The sequence below is a fragment of the Myotis brandtii genome, unplaced genomic scaffold (genome assembly GCF_000412655.1).
Source record: "Myotis brandtii unplaced genomic scaffold, ASM41265v1 scaffold107, whole genome shotgun sequence".
NCBI classification, from domain to species: Eukaryota; Metazoa; Chordata; class Mammalia; order Chiroptera; family Vespertilionidae; genus Myotis; species Myotis brandtii.
This window is the reverse complement of record NW_005353629.1, coordinates 985,837-1,013,644: the sequence shown is the minus strand read 5'-3', so window position 1 is coordinate 1,013,644 and position 27,808 is coordinate 985,837. Positions and strand designations below refer to the sequence as shown.

The 27,808-nt window shown below is 41.6% G+C and overlaps 2 protein-coding genes across 6 annotated transcripts in view; one reads left to right on the top strand and one right to left on the bottom strand.

Moving 5' to 3' along the window:
* DSC1 (desmocollin 1) overlaps positions 1–27,808 on the bottom strand; it is a 294,686-nt gene that overhangs the window by 238,782 nt on the left and 28,096 nt on the right. The window lies entirely within an intron of this gene.
* DSG3 (desmoglein 3) lies at positions 516–27,224 on the top strand. 5 transcript variants are annotated; one of them, XM_014541360.1, is made up of 17 exons: positions 541–668; positions 8,438–8,506; positions 9,527–9,562; positions 10,049–10,177; positions 11,050–11,205; positions 11,641–11,785; positions 12,422–12,588; positions 13,425–13,553; positions 13,825–14,010; positions 15,826–16,097; positions 16,940–17,079; positions 18,450–18,677; positions 21,072–21,320; positions 22,659–22,798; positions 23,075–23,147; positions 25,009–25,274; positions 26,475–27,224. In XM_014541360.1, the coding sequence occupies exons 3-17, from the start codon at positions 9,551–9,553 to the stop codon at positions 27,090–27,092; spliced, it is 2,910 nt and encodes a 969-aa protein (XP_014396846.1). In that variant the 5' UTR covers positions 541–668; positions 8,438–8,506; positions 9,527–9,550; the 3' UTR covers positions 27,093–27,224. The 5 variants fall into 5 exon arrangements, with proteins under 5 accessions (XP_005857123.1, XP_014396837.1, XP_014396849.1 ...); XM_005857061.2 differs by lacking the exon at positions 8,438–8,506 and having other exon boundaries at positions 516–668; positions 23,084–23,147; XM_014541351.1 differs by lacking the exon at positions 8,438–8,506 and having other exon boundaries at positions 516–668.

Genomic DNA, 27,808 nt, shown 5'->3' with positions numbered 1-27,808 from the left:
AAGATGCCATCTGATTCCTGTCAGAGATCTGACTTTAAATGCTTTATTTATAAAGCGCAAATGTCCAAGGCACCATGTAACTGTGGACTCCCATTTTATTTCTAGCTGTTTTCCTTCAAACCCTACATTAACAGTTGTGTGTGTGGTGGTTTTCTTCTTCAGATTTGTAGTTATTTTCAATACAATCTATTATTACTTAACACCTACATTTTGCTTAGCTTTAGGTCTATCCATGTACTCAGCCTGAAAAGACAAGCTTTGGGGGGATTCTGAGTTTTGTTTTGCCTTCAGCTTTCACTGTGGCCCTGGAAGAGCCAACTGGATTCTTTCCGGCGCAGTCAGGGCTCGCTCTGCACCCCACACCGTGATTAACTTCTTATTCACCTGGTACCTTCCCATTCAGCCTCCAACAAAGGATCTCATCGCTTCAGGAATTGGGGTGTGTCTAAGTTTTCACCTGGGAGAAGAGTGATTCAAGCGTTTCTGGTGAGACCAATCCTAGGGTTGGGGTGGGGAGGGACCGCATAACAGGCCGCCGCGGACTCCTGGAGAGGCACAGACTCTGGGGGTGGACGGACTGAGCACACTCCCAGGATCTGCTCGCCTGGGGACTCAACACGATGACTTGGCTCCTCTTCAGAACCACGGGGACTCTCGCCATTTTCATGGTAAGTCTTCCTTTTCCTTCCAATAACTGTAGCTTTCTGTGTTTCTTTCTCTCCTCTAAGGGAGTATCATATTTGATTGCTGAATCCCTATTACAAAGTCTAAGAAGGCACAGTGGAAACAAACACTTTAAAATGAAACTGCAAATCCCTCTTATAAAATCTAAAAGAGTGCAGTCAAAATAACATTTTAATATGCAATTGTAATGATTACTCATTTCTCCCATTTGCTGTGGGGTTGTTATTTTTTTCATATATTTTACATAGAAAACTAAATAAGGGAGAAATGAATTTGAAAGTCGCCATTTAGCATTTCTTTAGTTAATGAATCAAATAACCCTGATCTCAGATGTATTTTCCACAACACCGTCACTTTCTTCAAAGTCATGTTTTTATTCGTCTTTTTGATGCACAAGCTAAAACACATTAAAGAGAAGCAGGTCTGTTTCCCAAGGTTACATATCTGTTGAGCGTATGGCTCTGAATCACTCATGCCCGGTCTTGCTACCTGACATGTTTCTGCAATAGCCAAGGACCGTTGAATTAAAATCAAAGCAGTGTTTGACTCGAGAGCAGCTGAGAGGGTTATTAAGAAAACAGCGTGTCTGCTTAGTCATTCTGTGCAAAACACATCCAGCCTTTGGTGGAAAACACATGGACATTTTATCAGACACTCCCGGAGAGAGTGACACTCTGCTGGGTGGGATTCTTTCTAACTAAAAGAGAAGTGGAATCTGCAGAGCAAAGCAGTGGCCTGGGCGATACAGACCAGCTTGTTCCTAACGGTGCTATTCTAGTGAAGAAAAAAAGTCACAATATTCTCAGTTACATGAAGATAGCAAAATAGTGAAATATACCACACGTGAACATTTTTAAACATTCCTAATGATAATTCCCCACTTTATCGATAATAAACTGGGCTAGTCCGGGCATCAGTTGTGCTTGCCTCTCCATCTGTAACATTGAGATCATTGGACTTTAAGAAGTGACAGGGAGATAGATCTCAAGGAGGAACTTTCTAAACTGTAAATGTGTCCAAAATTAGAACGGCTGCCTTGTGAGCCAGGGAGATTCCCAGCCTTCGCTCTCATGAGGCTGCTCTAGAAAATTGGCTTGTTTTTTGTTAGGGTCGTTTCTATTATGACAAAGTAGCTACAACTGACCCTTAAACAACATGGCAATGGATTAGGGCCGTGGTCGGCAAACTGCGGCTCGCGAGCCACATGCGGCTTTTTGGCCCCTTGATTGTGGCTCTTCCTAAGCCTTAGGAGTACCCTAATTAAGTTAATAACAATGTACCTACCTGTATAGTTTAAGTTTAAAAAATTTGGCTCTCAAAAGAAATTTCAATCGTTGTACTGTTGATATTTGGCTCTGTTGACTAATGAGTTTGCTGACCACTGGATTAGGGTGACATTGACCCCCATGCAGTAAAACTTTTTGTATAACTTTTGACTCCTCTCTACCAATAATATAAACATTCAATTAACACATATTTCATATGATATGTATAAATACACCATATTTTTATAATAAAGTAAACTACAGAAAAGAAAATGTTATTAAGAAAATCATAAGGGCCCTAACCGGTTTGGCTCAATGGATAGAGCATCGGCCTGCGGATTCAAGGGTCCCAGGTTCGATTCCAGTCAAGGGCATGTACCTTGGTTGCGGACACATGCCCAGTGGGGAGTGTGCAGGAGGCAGCTGATCGATGTTTCTAACTCTCTATCCCTCTCCCTTCCTCTCTGTAAAAAATCAATAAAATATATTTTTTTAAAAAAAGAAAATCATAAGGAAGAGAAAATACATTTACAGTATTTATTGAAAAAAATTCCCATAGTGTTCAAGGGTGAACTGTAATTGTTCTGGTTATCTAATGTATTTATTTGACCTAAGAATATTATAGAGAAACTAGAGGCCCGGTGCACAAAATTCATGTGGAGGGAGGGGTGTCCCTCAGCCCAGCCTGCACCCTCTCGCAATCCGGGACACCTCAGGGGATATCTGACTGCTGGTTTAGGTGCAATCCCTATGGGATAGTCAGACATCCTTCTCGTAATCTGAGACCACTGGCTCCTAATTGCTCACCTGCCTGATCACTCCTAACTACTCCCATGCCTGATCACCCCGAACCGTTCTTCCTGCCTGCCTAATCACCCCTAACTGCTTGCCTGCCTGCCTGATCGCCCCTAACTGCCTCTGCCTAGGCTCCCTCCGCCACAGCTTCATCCAGAAGGACATCCAGAATGACGTCCAGAAGGTCGTTTGGCTGTTGGGTCTAATTAGCATATTACGCTTTTATTATTATAGATGTGACAGTTGTATGACTTCCCACCTTTCAGATGGTCATTTCTAGACTAAACCACAGGTAGCCTAATAACCCACTCGGGAATGGGTGACCAATTTGGGAAGCTAGGAGATAAGAGGAGCGTGAGTCAGAATAGTGTTGTCATAAGGACACAGAATTGGACCCCCACAAGCTTAGAGAGCTCTTTCCTGCTTTGAGGTAGATCCTCTATCATTCCTCTGTTCCTCTAGTTACTGTGAGATCCTTATACTGAGGGCTGTTTCATTCATTTTTTTTATCTCCAATGTCTACCCATAATATCTGTCTTACAGTGGACACTCAATTGTTTGAAGAATGAATAAATGAATAACTTTATAAGGCCTCTCTAAACTATAACTTCACACACACACACACACACGCGCGCGTGCGTGCACAGACTCTAAAATGCACTATGAAATGTTAAAACATTTCTCTCCCCCCAAGAAAATGTTACACACCTCCACACACAAGCTATTTAAACAGCAATATAACTTTATACATAATTGTTAAGCTGAGTGGTCTAGAACTGCTCTATCCAAATGGTAGCCTCTAGCCACATGGGCTACTAACCACTTGAAATGAGATTGGTCGAATTGAGATGTTAGGTGTAAAATATGCATCATATTTTAAGGATTTAGTATGAAAAAGGAATGGAAAACATGTCATTAATAACATTGCTTACATATTGACATGGTAGTATTTCGGATATTTTTGATAAGACGTATGTTAAAATTAATTTTACCTTTTTAAATCCTTTTTAATATAACTATTAGGACATTTGAAATTATTCGTGGGGTTCTCATTACACTTTCCCTGGACAATGCTGGTAACTGATGCTATTAGTGGAAGGCAGTGTCAGTCAGGAGTGAGGCAGGCAAACGAGGCTCCAGGGACCAGGTAAGGTTTCATAGGTGGACCAAGGGAGGGGACCTTCCCTTGTCAAATCAATGTGAGCAAAGGCAGATGCAATATGACATGTGCCTGAGGACAATGGACACACTGGTTTGGCCGGAATGACAGTTTGCACTGGGGAGTCTGGACATGAGTTGGAAAAGCAGGTGAGGGTCATATTGAAAAGTATGTTCTGTGAAAGCTAATGGAAACCTTTCAGAAGTGGGGCACCACCCAGTTTCGAAACAGTGTGGTGATGGGAAAAAAGCAATGTTTTTCCAAGCATTGTCTAGTGGGGACGCACATCTTTTGTTGTAGAAGGGTGGGTCTGAAAGTTGGAAAACATGTTTGAGGTTCTGCACTAATTCCGCCATCCTATGACCACACCAGGGTTGCCTAGAGAGGCAAGACAGAACAGCAAAGTCACAGTCCTCTGTCTACGCCTGCTCTGCTGACTCACTCCAGCCCTTGTTTCCTCCACTGTCAAGTAAGAAGGATCAGAGCCCCCTGCCTACACTAAAATGGCCAGAGTGAGAGTAAAACAGCGCAAGGAAGTGCTCGGAAAATGCCAAGTGCTTTCTAAGACGCGAATGCCTATCAGTTGCAATACTTTAGTAATTAAGATGACTCTTGATAACGCCTGCCTTAATATTCTGCCTTATTTAGCAGTTTCCTGTGCCTGTTTGATCCATTTTGCACAATACAAAATATGCATTTTGGGGAAAGGCTTTATGATTGAAAAATGCTTTTCTTCAGAGATTTAACTTTTTTAAAACATTTGTCTCCAAAGTGCACATTGCTCAGTGTTTGATAGTCCACAAAACATAACACTCCTGTTACCATCTGGACAATGAGTGTTTTAATTTTATGTTTCTATATTATATAAAGTTTACTCATCACAAAACAAATAGAGGTGTCTGAAATGCAGATATTTCCAGAGCACAGTGTTTAAAGTTAGTAGAGGTAGGGCTGGAAAAAAGCGAGAGAAGTCATTTAAATATCAAGTTCTGATAGAATGCGGTCCAAATACAGAGAAATGACCTCCAATCACCTTCTTCTACAGAATATCCAAAGAGAAAAATTTTAGGAAAAAATTGTAGGCTAAATGGTCCAAATCTTTAACAGAAGGAAAATCTTTGAGGTATCTCTTCCTCTCGTGACTGATGAAACAATCTGATTTCCAATGCTAATAGATGTATGAAAATTAGTTGCCCGCTGGTCCTCTCTTCCGGTTAAGAGCCAAAATCAGAATAACCTTGCCAGGCAATTCTGGCAACCCCGCCCGACTTGAGCGGAAGGCGGGAGAGATGCAATTACTTCTGTCAGTCACCACTCCCGCTTACCTAACACCTGAAACTCCTTTCCTTTGGAACCGAACGCTCAGTTCCCAGCAGGCTGTTCCTAACCTCCAGCCTCTCGCTCTTCCTCGCCAGTCAGGAGTCACCCTGATGGCCAGGTGAGGGCTTGCTGTGCGAAGTTCATCACAAGAGAAGTACAGGGTGTCCCCAGGAATGTATGCACTTTACCAGCTGATAGCTCAACTTTGAAAATGAAGTGCATTTTACTAAACACTGCCTTCATAATTATTGAAAGTGTGCGTATACCCTTTGGGGGGACCCCCTATGTACAGGTACCTGGTGACTAGCTCTAAGACACTGTGAATAACTGAATCTGTCTAAGGTGCCCAGCTGCCTCACGTGTGCAGCTGGCCAGGCTGTGCAGGGCATTCGCCTCAACTCCAGTGTCAATAGTCCCCCTGGAGTTGGGCAAGGAACGAGCTACACAACTGGACGAAGGAGAACCGGTTCTTGTCGCTTTCCAATGCTCAAAAAAGGGAAAGTTCTATGTGCCTTGGTGTGGATAGTAATAATAAGAGGGCACTTCATGTCCAAGGGGCTCTTTTATACCTTTTTTTTTTTAAGTTTGAGGACAGAAGTGATTAACATGTATTAAGCACATAAGTCCTAGTGAGCTAGGGCTCATCTATGCGCTTTACACCTATGGATTCATTGAATCCTCACAAGAAACCTACGAAGTAAGTAGAAATGTTGTCCCTATTTTACAGATGAGGAAACTGAAAAATTAAGTAATGTTTCCAAGTTATACAACTGGTCCATTGAGACTGGGACTTAACTCAGGGATTCAGGATCCAGGGTCCAATTTTTTTATTACTATACTTGACTGCAACTTATGCAGCATTTAAAATGAGCATCTGAGAATATCCATGGTATTTGTTTTAATTAGCATCTCTATCACAATACAAGGTTTAACTTTCTAAATTAATTGAATGTACTCTAAAACTCAGTTACTGAAATTTAATTGTCTAAAATTAAATAAGAATTTCCAAGGAAATAAACATGTCATTTTTGTTCAAGTAAGAAATTTGACTTGATGAATACAAAGTTTATTAGAACTTTTAAGGGGGGGTTAAATTTCAATTTTAAAAAGGATAGATAGGAGATGATGAAAGATAAATCACTCATGTCTTCTGAATTATACATATGTAATTTATTCATCAAACATTACTGATGACCTCTATGGCCTGACACATTAATAATCACTGCATATGACCAATTATAGAAATGAGATCACCAACATATATATAATGACTTTTTCCCCACAAATAATTAAATACAAAACATGTTTAAAAATTGAAATGATTTCTTTGAATTACCTAATTCATCTTCAAATTTCCCAGAGGGGAGTGGATGAGGCCCTTTCTTAAACCCATTCTAGAGATGAGAAGGGTTGCTATACCCCAGGCCAGCTGGGAGCAGCTCCATGAATCTAATGCATAGTCCAACTGTCTATCCCTCCCACACGAACGCTTGAAGTAACTCCAAATAAAATGATAGCCAAACAAGTAAAGTAGCAGTTGTTATGAAAATATCCTCAAAATGTATTTATTGTGTATCTACCATATACAGTACAAACCTTTATGATCCTATATAATAAAAGCCTAATATGCTAAGTGTCCAGTTGTCTGGTCGGCCATTCAACCAATCAAAGCGTAATATGCTAATGATATGCTAAGGCCGCTCAACCACTCACTATGATGTGCACTGACCACTAGGGGGCAGACGCTCCAACCAGTAGGTTAACTTGCTACTGGGGTCCAGCCAATCGGGACTGAGCGAGATGGGCCAGACATGTCCTGGAGCCCTCCCATGGTCTCTCCCCAGCTGGTCAACCTCCCGCATCCCTCCCCAACCCCGATTGAACTCTCAAGACAAGAAGTACTTTCTCCACACTGATATGTCCAGTCCAGGTCACCAAAAGAGAAAACTTAGTTGGTTTATATTGTCAGGAAACTACTGAAATATTTATTAAATGTTGGAAATAATTAGATTAGCAAATTCACTCAAATAATCAAGTAGCCACAGACATGTATTAACTAAAATAATTAAGTTTTTAAAAACACAATTCTAAATAATGTAAGGCTACAATTATATTTCCAAATGTCTAATGAGCATTTTCAAAATTTAGAAGTGTTTCTTATTAGCTACCCCTATTCCTAGAAGAGCAAAAATAATCACATTTCATAATACACCCTAGAATTAGGAAACATTCTTGAGTTTAAGAGATGAGCAAGAGTAAAGATTTAGCCTAAGTAACTTCTCTAAGGACTGTCATTCTGTGAAAAGACTAAGACACAGCTGTCGTCAATGTTCATTCTCCATAGTTTAGGGTTGTCCTTCCTATGCTGTCCCAAGAAAACAGAACTGTACTTCAGTGGCTCTTAGAAGAACCATTCTCTGTGGGGCTAGTGCGAACATGACGCATATTTTCTGGATGACTCTTCCCCGTTTCCCTGTGAAGGGGAGCGTGCCTGGCCTTCCTCCCTGAGTCAGGGGCAGTGCAATTCCCACATTGGTCTGGTCTGCTCTCCCACGTAACTCCTGAGAGTGTTCAGTAAAGAGCAGCAAAGCTATACCATCACGTTGAGACCTGTTATCACAATATGCAATGGCTCTTTTCATGGCTATTTGAACACACACCCTTGGAAATAAAGATTTCAATGAAATATTTAGAATGGGAAGGTCCTGGCATCCTATGTCTGATAGAGTTACTGCTTTGGTTCAGACTCGGACTTACCTCTTTATGATAATCTCCCCAAATAAACAATGTAATAAATCTATATCATTTCAGGAGTAACCCCCAGTCTTTGCCAGGAAAAAGATCTAAATTGACTAGTATAAAACTTTCTCTCTACTACTGGTTTTTATTTATCTATTTATGCCTTCTTTGGCTAGAATCCACTGTTGTGGTGACATACACACTTCGGAGTCAGGCTGCCATGGTTCAAATCCTGGCTCTAGGAGGTCTGTTAGCTGGAGCCACGTGCTCCCTCTCTCGTGTCTCCATTTCTATATCCACAAAAAAAAAGGAATCACAATAACAGAAGCTCACTGCGACGGCTGCTCCAAGTATTAGGATAATAAATATTAAGCTCTATGCATAGCAACTGACACAAAACCATAATAAATGCTAACTACTATTATTACTTTCATTTTTTCTTCTGATTTATTTTTCACGATCTTTCCCCTACCAGATTTCCTTCAGATCACATGATCAGTGGATTAGCAAATAGTTGTGAAACATCTACGGAGGAACGGATATTGTAAGGGTTGCAAATAATAATAATAATGTAGAAGCACTGATCGGGCAAATTTACAGTTCTCTTGAGTTAGCACCACAATGTACATAAAACGATTAAGAAATAATAAATCCAGGCAAACCATTCCGGACTAAATTGCATAGTTCAGAACAAGGGTTGCACATGCCCAGAAAGGAGACCTCGGTAAAAACAGCTTCATGGATGCTGTTGGAATCTGAATTGATCTTAAAGGATGAGTAATACTTAAGGGGGTGAAAGGGGAAGAAGGATGTGTTCTAAGCAGAAAACAAGACGGGAAAAGACAGAGATGAAAGTCCCCAGTGCTCTTGAGAAGTAAAGACCCTAGCCTGCCTGCCTTCATGTTTTATCGTCATTTATTTCAGATGAGTAAGAAAATTAAGCTCAATATTTAAATGGAGTAGGGCAGAGATGAGCAGGTCTGTGTGCCACAGCAAGCAGTTCTTGTGTTTAGAATAGCCTAACCCCAACTTCTATGTTCCATTCTCTAACCCAGACGAGTTCCTTTCATTATGTCCACTCATGAACAACTAAAAAAAAGCCTTACCCTGCAGCTAATACAGAATTGCCTTGGTACCAGTCAGTTGCATAAGTCATGGCTTTTAAAAATCGCCCAGGGAACTTGATGAGTTTATCACAATGATGATTGCCATTGTTTGTCAAAGCAACAATTTCTACATCTCCTGGGAAGTATTTATAGGACAGCCAGATTCGAAATGTCTGGTTACTATAACTGGCTGTTAAAAAGAGTTTTTCAAAATCCAATAGATTTTTCTGTATATCTTTAAAATTCTGTATTCAGAGTAAAGAGAATTTGTTTATATTTAGAACATTTTCTTTTTCCTGAGAAGATTTTATCCTTTGAATCGACATCTACTTTTTTTAAAAAATAGAAACAAACTATAATATGAACAGCAGAATGTAAATATCGGGATTATTATCTTAAGTAGTTAGTACTTATTTGAAAAATTCATATTTAATTTTACTTTATTTAAATGTCTACAGGTGGTCCTATTGGTTCATGGAGAAATGAGAATAGAGGTAAAGTATGAAAAGCTTTTTGTAATTAAAATAACAGTTCAGGCAAACAAATATTAAATGTTTTAAATTATTTAACAATTAAATTGTGAAAATTCTAACAATTAGTCCAATAATACTTAAATACCAGCAATGTGTAAGTGTTATTAATGTAATTTATCTCAGGCATTGTTTCTTCTTATATTAAATCAACAGGTTCTAATGAAACAGGGCCTGTGTGCCCAGAATAGTTAAGATATTGTGGAATAAATGGAGAAAATACAAAATATGATTAAAAGCTGCCTTAAAAGTCACATTGCAAAAAGCTTTGTAACTCTTTGAGTTATTTAATGTTTCTTCTTTGACAAAGTCTGAGAGCAACGTAGACATCCAACAGCCTTAGATATCCTGAAACATAGGGGGCTCCTCAACCTATGTGTCTATGTAAGCAATTCCCAAAGTGAAAATGTCCCACGTGTGCATACTAAACGGAACCCCTTTTCCCGTAAGACGAAAGGGCAGCCTGGAGAAAATGGGACCGCGGTGCAAGGCAGAAGGAGACATAAACGTGAATGGGTGAAATTTGCAAGACCCTGCAGAGAAGAGGAAGACAACTCCAAAAGAAACCCCATTGCCCAAGTAAGTCACCTGAGCAGGGCAGTGCGAGTTTTCAGAACAAATGGATTGGATGGAAATTAAAGTAATAGGGCAGTTCCAGTTAGCAAAATGCAGACTGGGCCGCCCACAGAACAAGTAACCTGATATCTACAACCAAAAAGAAATCAATAATAATAATAATAATAGAGATAGACAAAGATGAAGGAACTATGGTCTGTAGACTAATAAAAAAATAATTAAAAGACACTTGGACCTATTTCAATGGATAAGCCTTATTTAGATCCAGATTCTAGCCAATAGAAAAAAATATGTGGATAAGACAATTTTAAAAATGGCTGGGAGCCAACATTGAATTGGCCATGTATTCTTAATCGTTGGTGCTGGATGATAAAATATATCAGGTTCATTACACTATTCTAACTTTATATATCTTTAAACTTTTCCACACAAAAAGCTTTAAAATTAGAATAATAAAAAGCAATACATTTTAATACTTACTATGTAATCCCTTTCCCTTTTTTCTCTCCAGCTCTCCCTATTTAAGCTAAAATAAATGGCTTTTACAAATGTTAACTGTTAAGAAAGGAACATTCAGAAGTAGCCTCTCTGACTTTATCTCAATCTTTGAACATCACCATGGTGGCCACAATCTAAGCAAATGTTCTAAAGCCAAAATGATTAATGCATTTTGGTCCATACCGGTCAACAGAAGCAACGATTTATGTCATATTTCTAGTATATATTTAGGTAATAAATAAACAGCACAGTGTCAGAAAGGGTGAGTAAAACGAACAGATGACTGAAGACTATAGCAGAGGAGAAAAGGGGGGAAGGAAAAAGCCTGATTAACACTTTGTATTAGTATTTAACGCTTTGGGTATTTTTTGCTGCAGATTAGTTCAGATTTCCATGCAAAACAGAAAATTACCTACCGCATTACTGGAATCGGAATTGATCAGCCCCCTTTGGGAATCTTTGTTGTTGACAGAAATACTGGAGATATTAACATAACAGCCATAGTTGATCGTGAGCAAACCCCAAATTTCCACGTAAGTAGTGTTTTCAACATGGGGCGCCCTTTTCCCCTCATGTATCATAGCTAGAAGATGATACTCTTGTACTGGTTAATTGAGAGGAGATATCAGTGCATAAATCAATCTACCAACAAATAACAACATTAGTCCCTTGACAAAGAGCCTCCACTCATGGTCATGCCCCTGAAGGAACATGCCAGGAGGGGCATGACTGCCAAACTCCAGACGCAGCCTGCCAAGAGCTCCGCCCTGCCATGAGTCAGTAGCAGTCCGGAGAAAGGGCAACTAGCCCGACGGGTCTGCCCAGACGGGTACCTTTTCTTCCTTTGTCTACTCTTTGGGGAAATATTTTTCTCCTTTGCATGAAAGTTCTATCCATGCCAGGGCAAGCTCCTAGTATGCAAATTAAGCTTGTTGAGTGAGAATTAACATTTTCCCTTTTATTTCTAGATCACATGTCATGCGCTAAATGCCTTAGGACAAGAGGTAGAGAAACCACTTATATTAACGGTCAAAATTTTAGACATCAATGACAACCCTCCAGTGTTTTCACAAAGTGTATTCATGGGTGAAATTGAAGAAAATAGTCCTGCAAGTAAGTCTTTTTACAGTACCTACCACTGCTGATTTTTTAAAAAATTTTCAATACAAGTATCACAATAGCATATCATTTTTATAAGCTAATTTATTCTTAGTTTCATCAGTTTTCCAGAAAAACTCATAGAGATAAGCTAAATCTTCTTTCTGATATTTGCAGTTGAGCTAATAATTCATTGCCTTTGTACTTCTAGGTGCGGCTCTGTTATGAGGCCAATCGTATCTTATTCTGTGCGTACAAGTCGCATGGGCACCCAGCAGTCACAAAGCTAAAGCGGGGCCTTAGGTAGCCGGGATGCACCAGCAGGGCTTTTTGAGATTATAAGGCATGAGACACTCTCACGTCGCTTGAATAATTTGGGGAAAAGAGAATCATAAAGCCATCCACCAAGGGAAGACAGAAAAGCCTCTCAACCCCACACAGCCAAGGCCTAAGGGGAACTGGGGGGTTTTAGGGAAGGCAGTACAGTTCTACCTGATGAAGACAGACAGCAAGTGACATGTCATATTTTGTTAGCATACATACAGGTATAAGATCTTAAAAAAACAAATACTGATTTGAAATTGTGTTGAGTCATTAGTGTGAACAGAACATCAACGGCTCCATATTCTTTAATGAACTTCTCCTTCCCAGACTCTCTGGTGATGATACTGAACGCCACGGACGCAGATGAGCCAAACCATCTGAACTCTAAAATCGCCTTCAAAATCGTCTCCCAGGAGCCCGCAGGCATCCCCATGTTCCTCATGAGCAGACACAGCGGGGAAGTCCGCACTTTGACCAGTTCTCTTGATCGAGAGGTAAAGCAAGGCACTTGGGAGCCATTAAAATAAAGGATTTTATTTAAGAAAGCCAGAAAGAAGTGATTCCGTTTTGCCAGAGAATGAAAAGAGAGAGGAAAAGAGGTTCCCAGTACTCAACAGGGCCAATCTAGGGAAACGGTCTGCCTTCTAATGTGATTCCAGGGGGTGGGGGGCCCTGGCACCTGCACAATCGATCACACCCTCAGTAAACAAGTGAGTGCACCAGTGGGCGCTACAGTGGAAGAGGGCATTGCCATTCATGGACAAGGACCAACTGCGATTAATTCCTCATATGATGGAGGGAAAGGGTATTTCACAGATGAAGCACAAAATGTCTATCTGGAAAACAGCCTTCTCTGATGGCACACTTTTTCTCTTGACTTCTTTTAATGTTACCCCTGCTTCCAGAACACTAAAGAATCTCCTTCCTCTCTCTCCCCCATCATCCTACCACCACACCACCACCACCACACACTACCCCATCGTATTCCATATAACTTTTATGCAGATGATTTTCTGAACAGACCGACAGGGAAAAAAAACCTCTGTAAGTGAGCTTCCCTCGCATAGCATCCCACCATCATCACTGCCCACGTTTGTTCTAAGTGTCCTTTCTTGCCCTAAGCAGCCCACAAAAGAGAAAATCTGTTCTAGCCTCTTAACGACTTCGAGAGCCCCACACACACCCTCGATGATGGACAGCACACAGTGCACGAGCTCCAATAAATCATGAGCTGGAATATGTTCCCTCCCTACTCATAGGCAGCAAGTAGTTGTCACTCATATTCTTGGCACTAGAGTTAATTAATTTTCTTTCTTGACTCTAAATGTAGCAAGTGAGCAGCTACCGTCTGATTGTGAGTGGCGCAGACCGAGATGGAGAAGGATTATCAAGCCAGTGTGAAAGCAGCATCAAAGTGAAGGATGTCAATGACAACTTCCCAATGTTCAAAGAATCTCAGGTACACCCTTCACTCCCTCAAGAATAATTTTTATATATATTTATTATTATATACGTTGCCACCCTAATTCAGCATGTGTCTGCTCGCTGGCTTCTATTTAGGTTCTCCGCACTTTTCCCTAAAAAAATAGCTTTTGTAAAATATAAGAATTCAGTAACTGACAAGGAGGCAATACATAATCTGAGAATTCATGATTAATGCCATTCAGAATAAACATAATCCCCTTCGATAGAACCTGACATTGAATCTTAAATTCTGCTTCTCTCCTTAGTATTCAGTGCGTATTGAGGAAAACACTTTGAGTTCTGAGTTACTTCGATTTCAAGTAATAGATTTGGACGAAGAGTTCACAGATAATTGGCTGGCAGAGTATTTCTTTACCTCTGGCAACGAAGGGAATTGGTTTGAAATACAAACTGATGCCAGGACTAACGAAGGCATCCTGAAGGTGGTTAAGGTAAGGTCTCACTTCCCTTTGGTGGCAAATATATTCTCTATTAGCCAAAACTATCATTTCTACAAGTAAACTTTATGCACTTATTAATCATACCACTTCCTTCTAGAAAACACATAAAAGTAGGTCGAATTTTTTTTAAAGACACACACATATAGCCCCATTACCTAAAGACAGCCTTTTTAACATGTTGATTTATTTCCTTCCAAAACAACATACTGTCTGTAGTAAACACACACACACACACACACACACACACACACACACACACGCTTGATTTAAGCACAAGAAAGTAGAACACATTTCTTGACTTAATCTCATCCTCCCTCTGCAACTGAAGTTAAGAAGAGATACAAACACACACATGGAATTGTGGCTTTTGAATCTGTCCATTTATTTTAAGTGGATTAGCTAGTCAAGGAGGAAAAGAGGCAAGTTTTTCTAGAAAATAGGAACGTATAACTAAAGCTGCAAGATGAGAAATGGGTGAGTAAAGTAACCCTTTAACATGCTTGGCAGTCATTGCAAAGTTAACACTCAAATCCAGATCCCTTACTATAATTATTTCCATGAATACACAAATGTAACTAAAATGAGCATGTCCTGATCTCATCACCCTCAAAAAATTTACTATGAAGGCTCTCCTAGGGTTCCTCAGGCCTGGGCCTGGGCCAGCTCCATAGGAAGGTCAAATCGTTCTCATGCAAGACCATCTGCAAATGGGTCTATAAAAAGCCACCCACGTACTGCTTTACAGAGGCCTCTTTGCCAACCAAGTTTATAAAGACAGTTTGCCTTGGCCACCTATGAATTTTTTTAATCAGAAAAGACATCATTGCACATGAATCCAGTGACTGTTCTGTGAGTGACCAGAGCTGCCATTCAGAGGAATGTATTATGGGCCTCAGTTTGCTCAGTCCTCACAATCTGACAAGGTGAGGGATTTGTTTTTGTTAGTTTTGTTTGTTTGTTTTCTTTTGTTTTTATTAATCCTCACCCAAGGATATTTTTCCATTGATTTTTAGGGAGAGTGGAAAAGAGAGGGAAAGACAGAGAAACATTGATGTGAGAGACACACATCGACACACAGATTGGTTGCCTCCGATCGTTTGCTCAGTCCTCACAATCTGACAAGGTGAGGGATTTGTTTTTGTTAGTTTTGTTTGTTTGTTTTCTTTTGTTTTTATTAATCCTCACCCAAGGATATTTTTCCATTGATTTTTAGGGAGAGTGGAAAAGAGAGGGAAAGACAGAGAAACATTGATGTGAGAGACACACATTGACACACAGATTGGTTGCCTCCGATCAGGGCCAAGGCTCAAGGAGCCTGCAACCAAGGTACGTGCCCTTGACTGGGATCGAACCCAGGACCCTTTGGTCTGCGGGCAGATGCTCTTTCCACTGAGCCAATTCAGCTAGGGTGGGATTTTTTTTCAGAAGTGGGAAGTTGAGGATCAGAGATATGAAATACTGTTCCCTGAGTCGCACGGATTGTAAGTAGCAGAACCGGGATTCAAACCAGGCTGCCATAGCACGTTTGGGTTCTTTCCTCTGCACCCCGTTGCCTAAAATGACGTTTGCTAGTACCCTACTTTGTGAGTATCATTGCACTGAGGTTACATGAGTTAAGAATTCCAAAGGTTTCTCTGTCTCAACATTACAATGCTCTCTGAAACGATTTTGCTAGATCTGTTTTTATTCATAGAAATAGAAGGATCCATTCATAGCATATAAGATAGAGTTCTCTTGTCCTCTTGTGGGTTTGCCAAACCGTATTTCTTTGACACTTCTTTTTTTCTCATTTTATTTTTACTCCAGCCTCTAGATTATGAACAACTACAAAATGCACAATTTAGTATCGCCGTCAAAAACAAAGCTGAATTTCACCAATCTGTAATCTCTCAATATCGAGTCCAGTCAACCCAAGTCAAAGTTCAAGTTATAAATGTGCGAGAAGGAATTGCATTCCGCCCTGCTTCCAAGACGTTTACTGTCCAGAAAGGCATAAGTAGGAAAAAGTTGATCAATTACATCCTCGGAACGTATGCAGCCATTGATGAAGACACTGGCAAACCTGCTTCAAATGTCAGGTATGATTACTTCAATAACATTGTATTATTCCTTGACTTAGTATTAATCTATAAATTATTACACCCAGCCAGTGTGGCTCAGTAGTTGAGCACCAACCTATGAACCACGAGGTCACAGTTCAATTCCCACTCAGGGCACATGCCCTGGTTTCAGGCTCCATCCCCAGTGTTAAAATAAATAAATAAAACCCAAACTATTATATGGCAAGAATACAAAGATATACAAAGGTGGCCAACTCACTGAGCTGAGTTAAAATAAATAAATAAAACCCAAACTATTATATGGCAAGAATACAAAGATATACAAAGGTGGCCAACTCAATGAGCTGCTAACTGGAGAAGAGATAAGTAGTGGAATCATTAGATGATATTGTATTATGAGCAAAGATAACATAAGCATAAGTTAAAGTGGAAACTAAAAGAAAAATGCTTCAGCCTGCCTACAGAGGTCAGGACAATGGTTCATGGAAACTTTCAATTGAGTCTTAAAGAGCAGAAGTTCACCAGAAGGCTGTGGTGCAATAAGACGGAACAGTATCTACAAAGACACATACGCCTAAAATCTAAGAGCACGTGCAAAAACAGTTACTGTAGTGTGAAGAGTAAGAACACAGGTTATTGCACTGAGCATAAATTAGAAAAACCCAGATGAACACACCTTTAGGGTTATAAAATACTGTTTTTCCATGCTAATTTGTTAATTCTCTGCTGCTTCTCAGAAAAGCATATTTCAATGTCTTATACTCAATATAAATACATTAAATATAAATGGGTCATTGTCATTAAGTAGGTAACATTCCATATTTGAAAGAAAACTATTACCTTTTTCTATTATAAAACAGATATGCCCTCGGACGGAATGATGGTGGTTTTCTAATTATTGACTCAAAAACGGCTCAAATCAAATTTGCCAGAAACATGGTTCGGGATTCTACTTTCATATTTAACAGAACAATCATAGCAGAGGTTCTAGCCATCGATGGTAAGAAAAATGTTTCAATCGTATTTAGAGAAATGTTCCTCCAATTGCATTTAGTTATGAATAGATGATTATGATTCTTGAACAGATTCCCTTCAACACTAGATCAATGATCGTAGGGCCTTGGGTCTCAAGTCCGAGGCAGCTGAAGCTAGAAGGCTAGCATTCCAACATCTCAGTGGCCTTTGTAGCACCAAGTGAATTCTGGGTTCAGTCCTGTGGTTTGCTTGTGGTTGGGACAGGGATTTTTAGACCCACCGGAGTTTCTGGTTTTGAGAAGGATGGATAAAGATTGATGCTGAATGCCTACAAGGGAAGCTCAGCTCCAGTGGGAGGTGCCTTTGTGAGTTACTCATACAATGAGCTCCTTATGAAGACCTCATGTGCTTATGTCATTAAACAATAAAATCTTCTGGAATGTTTTAAAAATACTATTCATTAACCTTGTATGTGTGTGTCCACAAGTATAAAATTAGCTTATACTCAAGGCAATAAGCAAACATAAAGTTAAAACAAAAGAATAAACACCAAAATTCACATCATCTGAGAAAACAGCAAAAAGCACGAAGGGAAAAAATACAGAAAGATTCAATCCTGCCACTGCTAGATTTCATTTAATGTTTTTGATTGTTAACATATTTAAATTTTTTTTCAATAATCTTTTATATCTTAGGTAACAAAAATAAATCATTTATTATTCCAAATACTTTGGCCCAAGCTTTAGAAGTAAAAATCTTTCACACAGTGCCGGGATCATGGAGTAGGATACATTTAAGAAAACTATTATTTTTCTGTTGATTTCATTAGCAGTCAGTGAATTCATCACCTTACAGGTCTTGGTCCCAAGTATATTAAATTAATAGCCAATGCTACAGAATCAGATGCCAGCCAAGTTAAATTTTCTTTTTACAAGATGTGGAGATTGTAGGTCATTTTTACTTGTAAGAATAACAAATATAATCTTTCATGAGAAGTCACACTAACTTGGCTGCATGCAGGAAACACTTAAAAGGTTCATTTTTGTTTGTTTATATTTTTTAAATATATTTTATTGATTTTTTTACAGAGAGGAAGGGAGAGGGATAGAGAATTAGAAACATCGATGAGAGAGAAACATCGATCAGCTGCCACCTGCACACCTCCTACTGGGGATGTGCCCGCAACCAAGGTACATGCCCTTAACTGGAATCGAACCTGGGACCCTTCAGTCCACAGGCCGACGCTCTATCCACTGAGCCAAACCAGTCAGGGCTGTTTATATTTTTTCATCTTTATTGTTGAAAGTATTGCGTATGTCCTCTCTCTCCCCATATTGACTCTTCTAGCCTGCTTGTTCTGTGTATCTTTTTAACTCTAACATGCCATTCTTACAGAAAACACGGGTAAGACATCTACAGGCACCATCTATGTTGAAGTGCCTGGTTTTAATGAAAATTGTCCAACAACTGTCCTGGAAAAGGAAATGATCTGCAGCTCATCGCCTTCCGTGGTTGTCTCCGCGAGAGCACAGGACAGTGATAGATACACTGGCCCCTACACGTTTTCACTGGAGGATGAAAGTGTAAAACTGCCAATTGTGTGGCGGATCACGACCGTTAACGGTGAGTAGCAGTGCAGGTGCACCATCAAGGCAAATTCCCGGAGGATGAGAGTGCTCCTGGGAGCAAGTTCTTTCCAGGAGCAATTGAAAAACATTCAATGCGACGAAGATGGAGCCCTTGCCTCGGGAATTTCTTCTCTTTAGCAGAGGAAAGAAATGCTGAGATCGTGTTAGCACTGTTTAATATTTTCTGTTTTTCATGTGGACTCCAATTTTTTATTCTTATATGTTATTTCTACCTCCAGAGCACACCAAAATAAGATTAGTCAGGCACCTATTGCATTGCAGAGCTGTTTAGGTTTCTGAATACATAAAGGTTTCTCTCTGGGCAGGCTGTGGGCAGACAGGACGCACTGGAGAGCCGGCCTGCTCGGGGCTCATAGGAAGAGCTCCTTAGAAGAGTTGCAAGTCAGGAATCCTGAGCATGGGGTGAATGGAAACCTGTAAACCCATTAGCCAATGGCAATGAGCTAATCCATCCTTCCTTTTCTTCTGACCTTTTCCACGTTAAGTTTACATTTCCTGTCTTGGCCAGGAGTCTCAGAGAAACAGCCAAGAGACTTAACAAGAATCTCCTCCCTTTCCAAATTGTATAGTGACCATCAGGCCACCTCAGTCCCTTATAAATGAAGCCACTTTTCTCTAACTCCTTTCTGAACCAACCTTGCTCCCGGTTATCCATGTGCGCTGTGGGGCCCTAGTCCTAGGTGTCAGTCATCGCTAGGTCCCCAAAGGGGTCTTGCTCTCCATGGCTTCTTTCCTGGGGCCTTACTGACCCTGGGGTAAGGTGTTAGCTCCAAATGAAGCATGTAGTTCTAAATGGGTTTACCAGACACACGGCCAATGAAAAGGCTGCAAAAGAAACATGAGACAGACGGGGCCTGGCACTAGATACACCTGCCTGGGTGAGGCTGGACTGGGTGGACCAGGGGTAATGGCGGAGGGCATGATGGAGTCAAGACCGATTCAACACTAGGCTGTACAGCTGGAACTAAAACAAAATAATATTGAGTGTAAAATAAATAAATAAGGACTGACGGACGCAGCACAGACCTGCAGCCACTGAGAGCTGCTGCTGGAGCCCACTTAGAAAGGAACGATGTAGCAATAGAGAATGGAGAGCAATCAATGCTCACAAGTCAGATAGACAATGGCCTTCACCACAGGGAATCCCATACAACCAGCACCAGGCTCATGGGATCAGGACTGACAGGAGCAGCTGAGGTAGCATCAGCCAAAGCAGACAGTCAGTCTTGGTAAGTCAGACACAAACACATGGATTTAGGCAGGAGGGATGCAGTCATGGTGTTACAGGAAAGGGGACCTGGCCCTTGGTGGGTCTGCCTCGGGCGGCCGGTAGTGTGTGGGTGCTTGACCTCCTGCAGGAAAAACTTCACAACGAGCTCAGATGACTGTGGGGGAACACTTGCTCAAGCTGGAGTCATAAAACAAGAAGGGACTAGCTTAGAAGAAGCAACAGGAGAGCCTGGGCTGGGCTGCCCTAGCTCTCGGGGAGTCAGGGAAAAGGGAGCCTTGGGACAGGTTTAGGGGTGAACCTGGGACGAGCTGCTGCTGCCCACTGCTCCCCTGGTTGCAAGCCGCATGGGGTCCCTTAGGGTTTAGGAGATGCGTGCCTGTGGGGGAAGAAGAGGGGAAAGGAACAGCGGGACAGGGGGCGTCCCCCCAAAGGGAGAGCACACGCTGAGTCCTTTGTCTGGAGACTTTATCTCTTTCTTACAGGCTGGAATCTTAGGAAAGGTCTCAGGGGAGGGTTTCAGCAGAATATTAATCCGTTTTCTAGGTTCAGGGTCATGGTCTCCACCAATTGGTCAGTGTCAGGGCAGGGGTTAGTCAGTCATCACAGCAGGTCCTGGTGTCACCCACCTGGCGTTGCTGCTTGTCTGGGCCTGGAGCTGAAATACAGCTGAGGCCTAGAGGTTACCTCCAGGGAGGCGACCCTCTGTACCGGCTGTAAATGGCTCCGCCAGTTTGTTCAGCTACGGTCTCCGTGTCCCTGCTCCACTGCCCTGGCTTCCCGCCTGTCTCAAGAGGGCCACCAAGAACCAAGGAGTTGGCATAGGCAGCCACACAGGAGTGGGTACGCCCCAGGAGAGGGACCTGGGACTTAAATGATGCCGGCGCCCCTCTTCTTTATGGGGACATTCCGGGTAGGACTGGGTCTTCATGGGGGACCCTCTGGGACCAGGAGGATGTGCAGCCCGATTTACCCAGCCGAATCCCTGTAGCCTCATAACTGCTCAAATCTCACCCTACCATTAGCCCCACTGCTTGCGACAGTGACGTCTACAGAACTCTGGTTCTGTTAACCAAAAGCAGTAGTTTTAGAGAAAAGGCACCTGTCCCACTGTTGATTTGCATGATTATTTCTCTACAGCCACCTCTGCACTGCTGACCACCCAGCAGCAGCTGCCCCCCGGGAGATACCCCATCTCCCTCGTGATTGCAGACAGACAAGACAGGCAGTGTGACACTCCAGAAGGCCTGGCTGTGGAGGTGTGTCAGTGTGACAACAGGGACACCTGTACAGACCCCCAGCCCGGGCCCAGGTATGGAGACCAGCCATCTGGGAGGCTGGGGCCCAACGCCATCGGCCTGATCCTGCTTGGCCTTTTGCTGTTGCTGCGTGAGTATCCCCACGCTTCCTCCTGTTTCTCCCCGGGGTCAGCACTGCAGAGGCCTTCGCACTGCACGGGCGATGCATGTCTGCGACACAGTAGACATGTTCCCTAACTTTCATAGGCAAAGCGGGGGAAATGGCATTCCCAGGAAGAATCTGCAGTGTTTACAGTTAACGTGTCACTTGCCAATAATCTATATTCATACCCAGCCAAGCAGGTCATATATGTGAGTCGCAATCTATAGTCACAAATGGCAGACATTAGCATAAGGCATAAGCAAGTAATAAATGCTAGACATTTAGAAAACAGCATGAGAGAATCAAGATGGGGAAAATAATACTCATGATCAAAACAATGACTTTATCCATGAGGGAGACACTTCCTAAAATGTTTTCGCCATATCCAAGTCTCATGAGGTTCTGAAATAAACAGAGAGCCTTGGACAAATCAATGTAGGAAATCATGGGCTTTGTGCGTTACAGCAACAGTAACTTATCACAGGCTCCGAGACACTGCTTGATCCAACCCCTCCTCCAAGCAGCTGCCCGCTTCAATGCGCACCCTTTATAGCTTCCTCACTTCATATGATTAGGGTCATGGAACACATTTAGGGAAACTACACATGTGTGTTATTTTTTTAATAGAAGTAAAATGCACTTTATTCAATAGACAGGTTTCTTAAAAGTTGCATTTAAATCGAAATCTTGTGAATCAAATCATATTTTTAATTTAAAAGAACTTTTGGTAAATTCTTATATAAATAAGAGAAATCCTTGAAAAATTCACAGTCATTTCCCTAATTCATTATAAAACCATAGACTCTTAGAGTTAAAATCCACTAAACCCATTCGCTTAAATGTTAATTTACAAGGTATTTTTAAAGCATAAGGAAGTGCAGTTTGCTGGTTTAATTGCTGTTTCCTAAGAGCGCAGAGGAGACCAGACCACTAACACATCACGCCCACCTCAAATCCTGTCCATCCCGTGTGCATTCACTTGACACCACAAACACAGCCTCAACATGTACAAATAAACGCCGTCATAATAAGAATTACGAACAAGGAACCACCATGTTCATCAGCCATCAAACAGGGCCCGTTTAAGACAACAATACACATATCACAAGAATGACCGCTCTGTCTCCTTCAGTTTCATGATCATATGAACTTTTAGTATGTTTAATTTACCAAATGTTATTTCACAGAAACAAACTGTGCTTTCTATTAGATTTTCCATAAATATTAAAAATATTTTCTTTTCTTTGTAACATTTCTGACAATCGTCATGCTAACTCATTTCCGAGAGATTGAAATGTCTTACTACTTTGTCTTCCTTTATGCTAGTGGCCCCCCTTCTGCTGCTGACCTGTGACTGTGGGAAGGGTCCCATTGGGGGAGCAACCACTGGATTCATCCCAGTTCCTGAGGGCTCAGAAGGAACGATTCACCAATGGGGGATCGAAGGGGCCCAACCTGAAGACAAGGTGAGGATCCAGGTTTATCTCAATTATACAGAGTGAAGTTCTGTTTATATTCAGGTAGGAAAGGCGATTTGGGGTATAAAAATAAGAGGTTCCCTGGCCCTCAAGGACCCTTGGGAGTCATGCTGAAATGAACGGAGCCTTTTAAGATCTTAGTTCTTCAGACGTCAAATCCTAAAAGTGGTTATTCCTGCAAGCATTTGGGTTTCTTGTAATGTCACCATTTGCAAAGGACCACAAAATCTGTGTGTGTGTCTTTAATGTATTTTTTTTAAACAGGGTTTGCAGGAAATCACAAATATTTGTGTGCCACTTATAACCTCCAATGGAGCTGATTTCATGGAAAATTCTGGTACGTGAACACCAAATTTATTTCTGAAAGTCACAGTGGGTTAAATAAGAAATGTTGAAAAACAAGAAGTGTTCTAAATTCTTTTCTTAATAATTTGCATATTTGTGTATATGCTAGGAGGTGGTACCATTAAAATAGGGTTTTAATGAAATGGTTTATTTTTAGGATATTAGTCAATTTCATGACCTAAATCTGGCTTCAGTAAAGTTCATTTGCCCACTGATGCCACTGTTTTTAATATATGAAGATTTGTTACTTTTCTCAAACTTTAATAAACTGAACTATAGCTCTCACACAGTCAATTATGATTTTTTAAATAGAAAAGATTTCACACATATAGAAAAACATAACAAACACTGTACTACCACCCAACTTTGACTATTCTTTTTGTTGTTGTTGACTATTACACATTTTCCCCACTTTCTCCCCCTTTGCCTCCTTCCACCCTGCCCCCACCCCCTAGGCCTCCACCACACTGTTGTCTGTGTCCATGGGTTATGCATATATGCATATATATTCATTGGTTGATCTCTTCCTGTCATCTCCACCCTCCTTCCCTCTGAGATCTGCCAGTCTGTTCCATTTATCCATGCCTCTGGTTCTATCTTGTTCATCAGTTTATTTTGTTCTTTAGATTCCACATCTGAGTGAGACTATGTGATACTTGACTTATTTTGCTTAGCACAGTACTCTCTAGGTTCATACATCCTATTGCAAAGGGTAAGAGATCCTTCTTTTTTGCTGCTGCATAGTACTCCTTTGTTCATAGTACCATAGTTTTTTTACCTACTCATCTTCTGATGGGCACTTGGGCTATTTCCAGATCTTGGCTAATCTGAATAATGCTATGTGAACATTTGGGTGCATATATTCTTTCTGATTGGTGTTTTGGGATTCTTAGGATATATGCCCAGAACATTGGTAATATTTGCACTTAAAATCTCATATGTGCACATCCTCAATCTTATTGCCCTTCTCCCTTCCCCAGAACTAACAGTATCCAGATTTGAGTCTAGTTACCAATTCTTATTTCAACCATAATGGGACAAGATCACTTATGTTGTCATACAGGTGACATTATTCCTTTAGTTTACCAAAGACTCTCTTATTCATATTATCCCAATGCCACAACTAAGGCATAAACTAGAGGAACAATAAGACCTTAATGCCCAATATTAAAAATATTCTTAATTCTATACTTAGCAATAGATATAAAATCTTCATGAGATATCCTCAAAAATGTAACTGTCTACCTTTAAAAGTGACCCCAATCCTCACCTGCTCCCCCATTATAATTACATAGCAAAGCTATATTCAGAATTCTCTAGAAAAAAAGAACTTTCTACGACAGCAGAATGTAAAGGTAACAGGCAGAATAGTCACAGTTCATACATTTTCCTTAGGCAGCAAGACACCAAATTAGCATTAGCTAATTTGCATGATCACATATGTATGTCTCCTCTTTGGGTTTCAGACTGAGCCAATATGGCAGCTTCATTACAATTTTTCCCCTGAAAACAAACAAGCATTGCATCAGAAGCTTTCCACTGCGGTGTGCTGAATATTCTGTTTTTACTTTTCCATTGCTGACCGCTGTCACTGAAAATCCATTTCCTTTGTATATTTTTCAATTAGCATGTTTTTTTCAGAGCTCGTTCACCTGCCAGTATCCTCTGTTATACCCTCCCCTCCTCGTTACTCTCACATAACAGACTGTGGGGTGTTCTTATCACCACTAGACATAGCATTGTGTTTTCTCCCACCGATTTGCTTTACTTAATGACTGCTCATGGATATCAAAGACCAGGATTTTAAAGAATCCCAGCAGGAGACGTTAGAGAATTTCCTCCCCTGTGTTTAGATGTTTGTATGAATGCCTGTGCCAGAGGAATGACGGCGGAAGGAGCTTCGGGCATGGAACTGACCACCAACCTTGGAGCAGCCGCGGGATCTGGAGCAGCCGCAGGATCTGGGGCAGCTGCGGGGTTCGGAGCCACCACTGGACTTGGCTTCTGCTCTGCGGGCCAGTCGGGAACCATGCGAACAAGGCATTCCACTGGCGGGACCCACAGAGAATGTGGTGAAGGAGTAATAAGCATGAATTTCTTGGAGTCCTACTTTTCCCAGGTAATTTGGTGAAAAACTTCATGGCTCTGTTATTTACGTTAGAGATCTTTTTCTACTTGACTATATTTCAGTTTTGCAGTTGCTTTACAGCTTGTTAAAATGTAACAAAAAATCGGGGTTCTTTGCCTAAATAATACAGATAAAGTAGGATGGCTGTCAAAATTGGGCTACTGGTCAAAAGGAAAAATAGGCAAATAGACACAAAGTGAGAGAAGATAGCAAGTGGCACCTCATCCTTCCAACTGGAATAGCAACGGATGGCAAACTCTTTTGCATTTCGGGATCAGCAACATCCTCTTTAGAAATGCGAAGCAGCCTGTTTCATATTTCCTATACCATAAAGGATGTCAGAACAGAAGTGCATATATTTTATGAGAAAAGGTTATAGTATTCTTCACATTTTCAAAGCAGTCCATGCCCAGAATAGTTGAAGAACCATTGCATCAATGACCCAAAAATAAAAGTGGGAAGAAGGGATGTGGTCCAAGATCCAATGAGCACAGAACCATAAAGGGACAAGGGTACCAGAACAGAGAGGACTCTGGGAGCAGGTTGCTTGCCTCCTGGTTGGTGTGTGATTAGAACAGATCTCACATATAGTTTTGGTTTCAGACTGGTAAGTGCCAGGATCTTGCCCTCAGATGAGCTAATGTAGGCTGGCACTGTGCTTGAGGCTAGCCTGGCAGGGAAGGCTTGTTTGGGAAGAGGATTCTTGGGATAGTCTGAGGTGGTGTGGGTCCTAGTTAAGGGGCAGGCTCCCACGAGGGCTGCAGAGTCTAGGCCAAGGCCGCAGTCTGGGTGGGAGCTGTGTAGACGATGACAGTGGGATGTCTTCTCCCCTCCCCCAAACACAAAGACATGCATGGGCACAAGTACACACAGGGCCCTCACACTTGGCCCAGGGAGTAACCTCCGGGCTTCATACACATTGGTTTTTCAGGCCTACATCCATGTAAGTGCCTTCAAAACCAAGAATTTACACCTGAGCCTCGGCCAGGCTCAATTCTGAGGGAAAGTCAACTACACTACTTTCCAAACCCCAGATAATTTCTGCTACGATTGTTGGTACGAAGACTACGTCTATGTCCACGGATTACCTAAGTCACGCATTCACGATCAGACCCTGAGTGTAGGGATGGTACTACATTCTTCCGCTGAGTCTCTTTTTAAATTCATTTGCCTACTTTTCTCCACCTTTAGAAAGCATTCGCCTGCGCAGAGGAAGACGATGGCCAGGAAGCAAATGACTGCTTGCTGATCTACGACAACGAAGGCCTGGGGGCCCCCAGCTCCCCCGTGGGCTCCCTGGGCTGCTGCAGCTTCATTGCCGATGACCTGGATGAGAGCTTCTTGGACTCGCTGGGCCCGAAATTCAAACAACTCGCAGAGATCAGCCTGGGGCTCGATGGCAAAGGCCAACAGTCTCAGCTGCCCACCCAGAGCAGCGGTTCCGGGACGGGCGCCTGTGGCCACTCTGTAGAGATCCAGCACTCGGAGCTGTCTGGGGGCCAGACCACGTCGGGCGGCCAAGGAGCTTGCGCTTGGTCTGCTTCCGGCTCTGTCCTCCAGCCGGCCATTTGCATCCCCGACCCCCTGCAGCAGGGTGGCTACTTGGTGACGGAGACTTACTCGGCTTCTGGCTCCCTCGCGCAACCTCCCACCGCGGCCTTGGATCCACTTCTCATGCAGAATGTGGTCATGACAGAAAGAGTGATCTGTCCCATCGCCAGTGGCCACGGCCACCTCCATGGTGCCGCTGAGCTGCGAGGGTCGTGTAACATGATCTACACAGAAGACCCTTGTTCCCGTCTGATATGACCAGAGTGACCTGGAGTAGCATGCTGGCCCCATAGAGATATTTGGACCAAATTATCCGTAATGGCATTGCAAGTCTCAGAATTGGTGTAATTGGGCACCTACTTGCTACGCTCATAAAGGGATCTTAATTACATAATTCTCAAATACTATTCAAGTGGTAGTAAATGTTAATGCTTTTTTAAAAATCTTCACATACTCAGTAGGAAAATTCCCCAACAATTTTTGAACTTCTGCTTTTGCAGCGCCAAAGAAAGGCATCCATCGCTTTAAAATGCAATGCACTTTTAGGAGAGTAAGCACTTGGAGTCAAGAGTCCTGGTTCTTGTCTCTGTCGCCTTTTCTTGTATCATTAATAATGATGTACAAGTCTAAGGTGTTGGCTAAAGCATCTTGAGTTACTCAGGAGGGGAAAAGAGAACTACTCAGAGTTGAATCGTTTCTATCTTCTTGGTGCTGGGAGACCCTAAGCGCATCTTTTCCTCAAGCTAAGGGGGCTATTGATTTATGCAGTAAACTTGCTACAACTATATGCCTCATATTCTAAGAATAAGGCAATTTTATCATAGAACATTTAAGAAAGGTTTGTAAGTTGTAAATAGTATCTGGGGTTTCTTTATTCATCTTGAAATGATCTATGCAAAGAAAATGTTTTACACTGAACTCCTTCCTACACCACTTCTTAGTAACAAATCCTGTATTAATAGTTAAAAATGTTC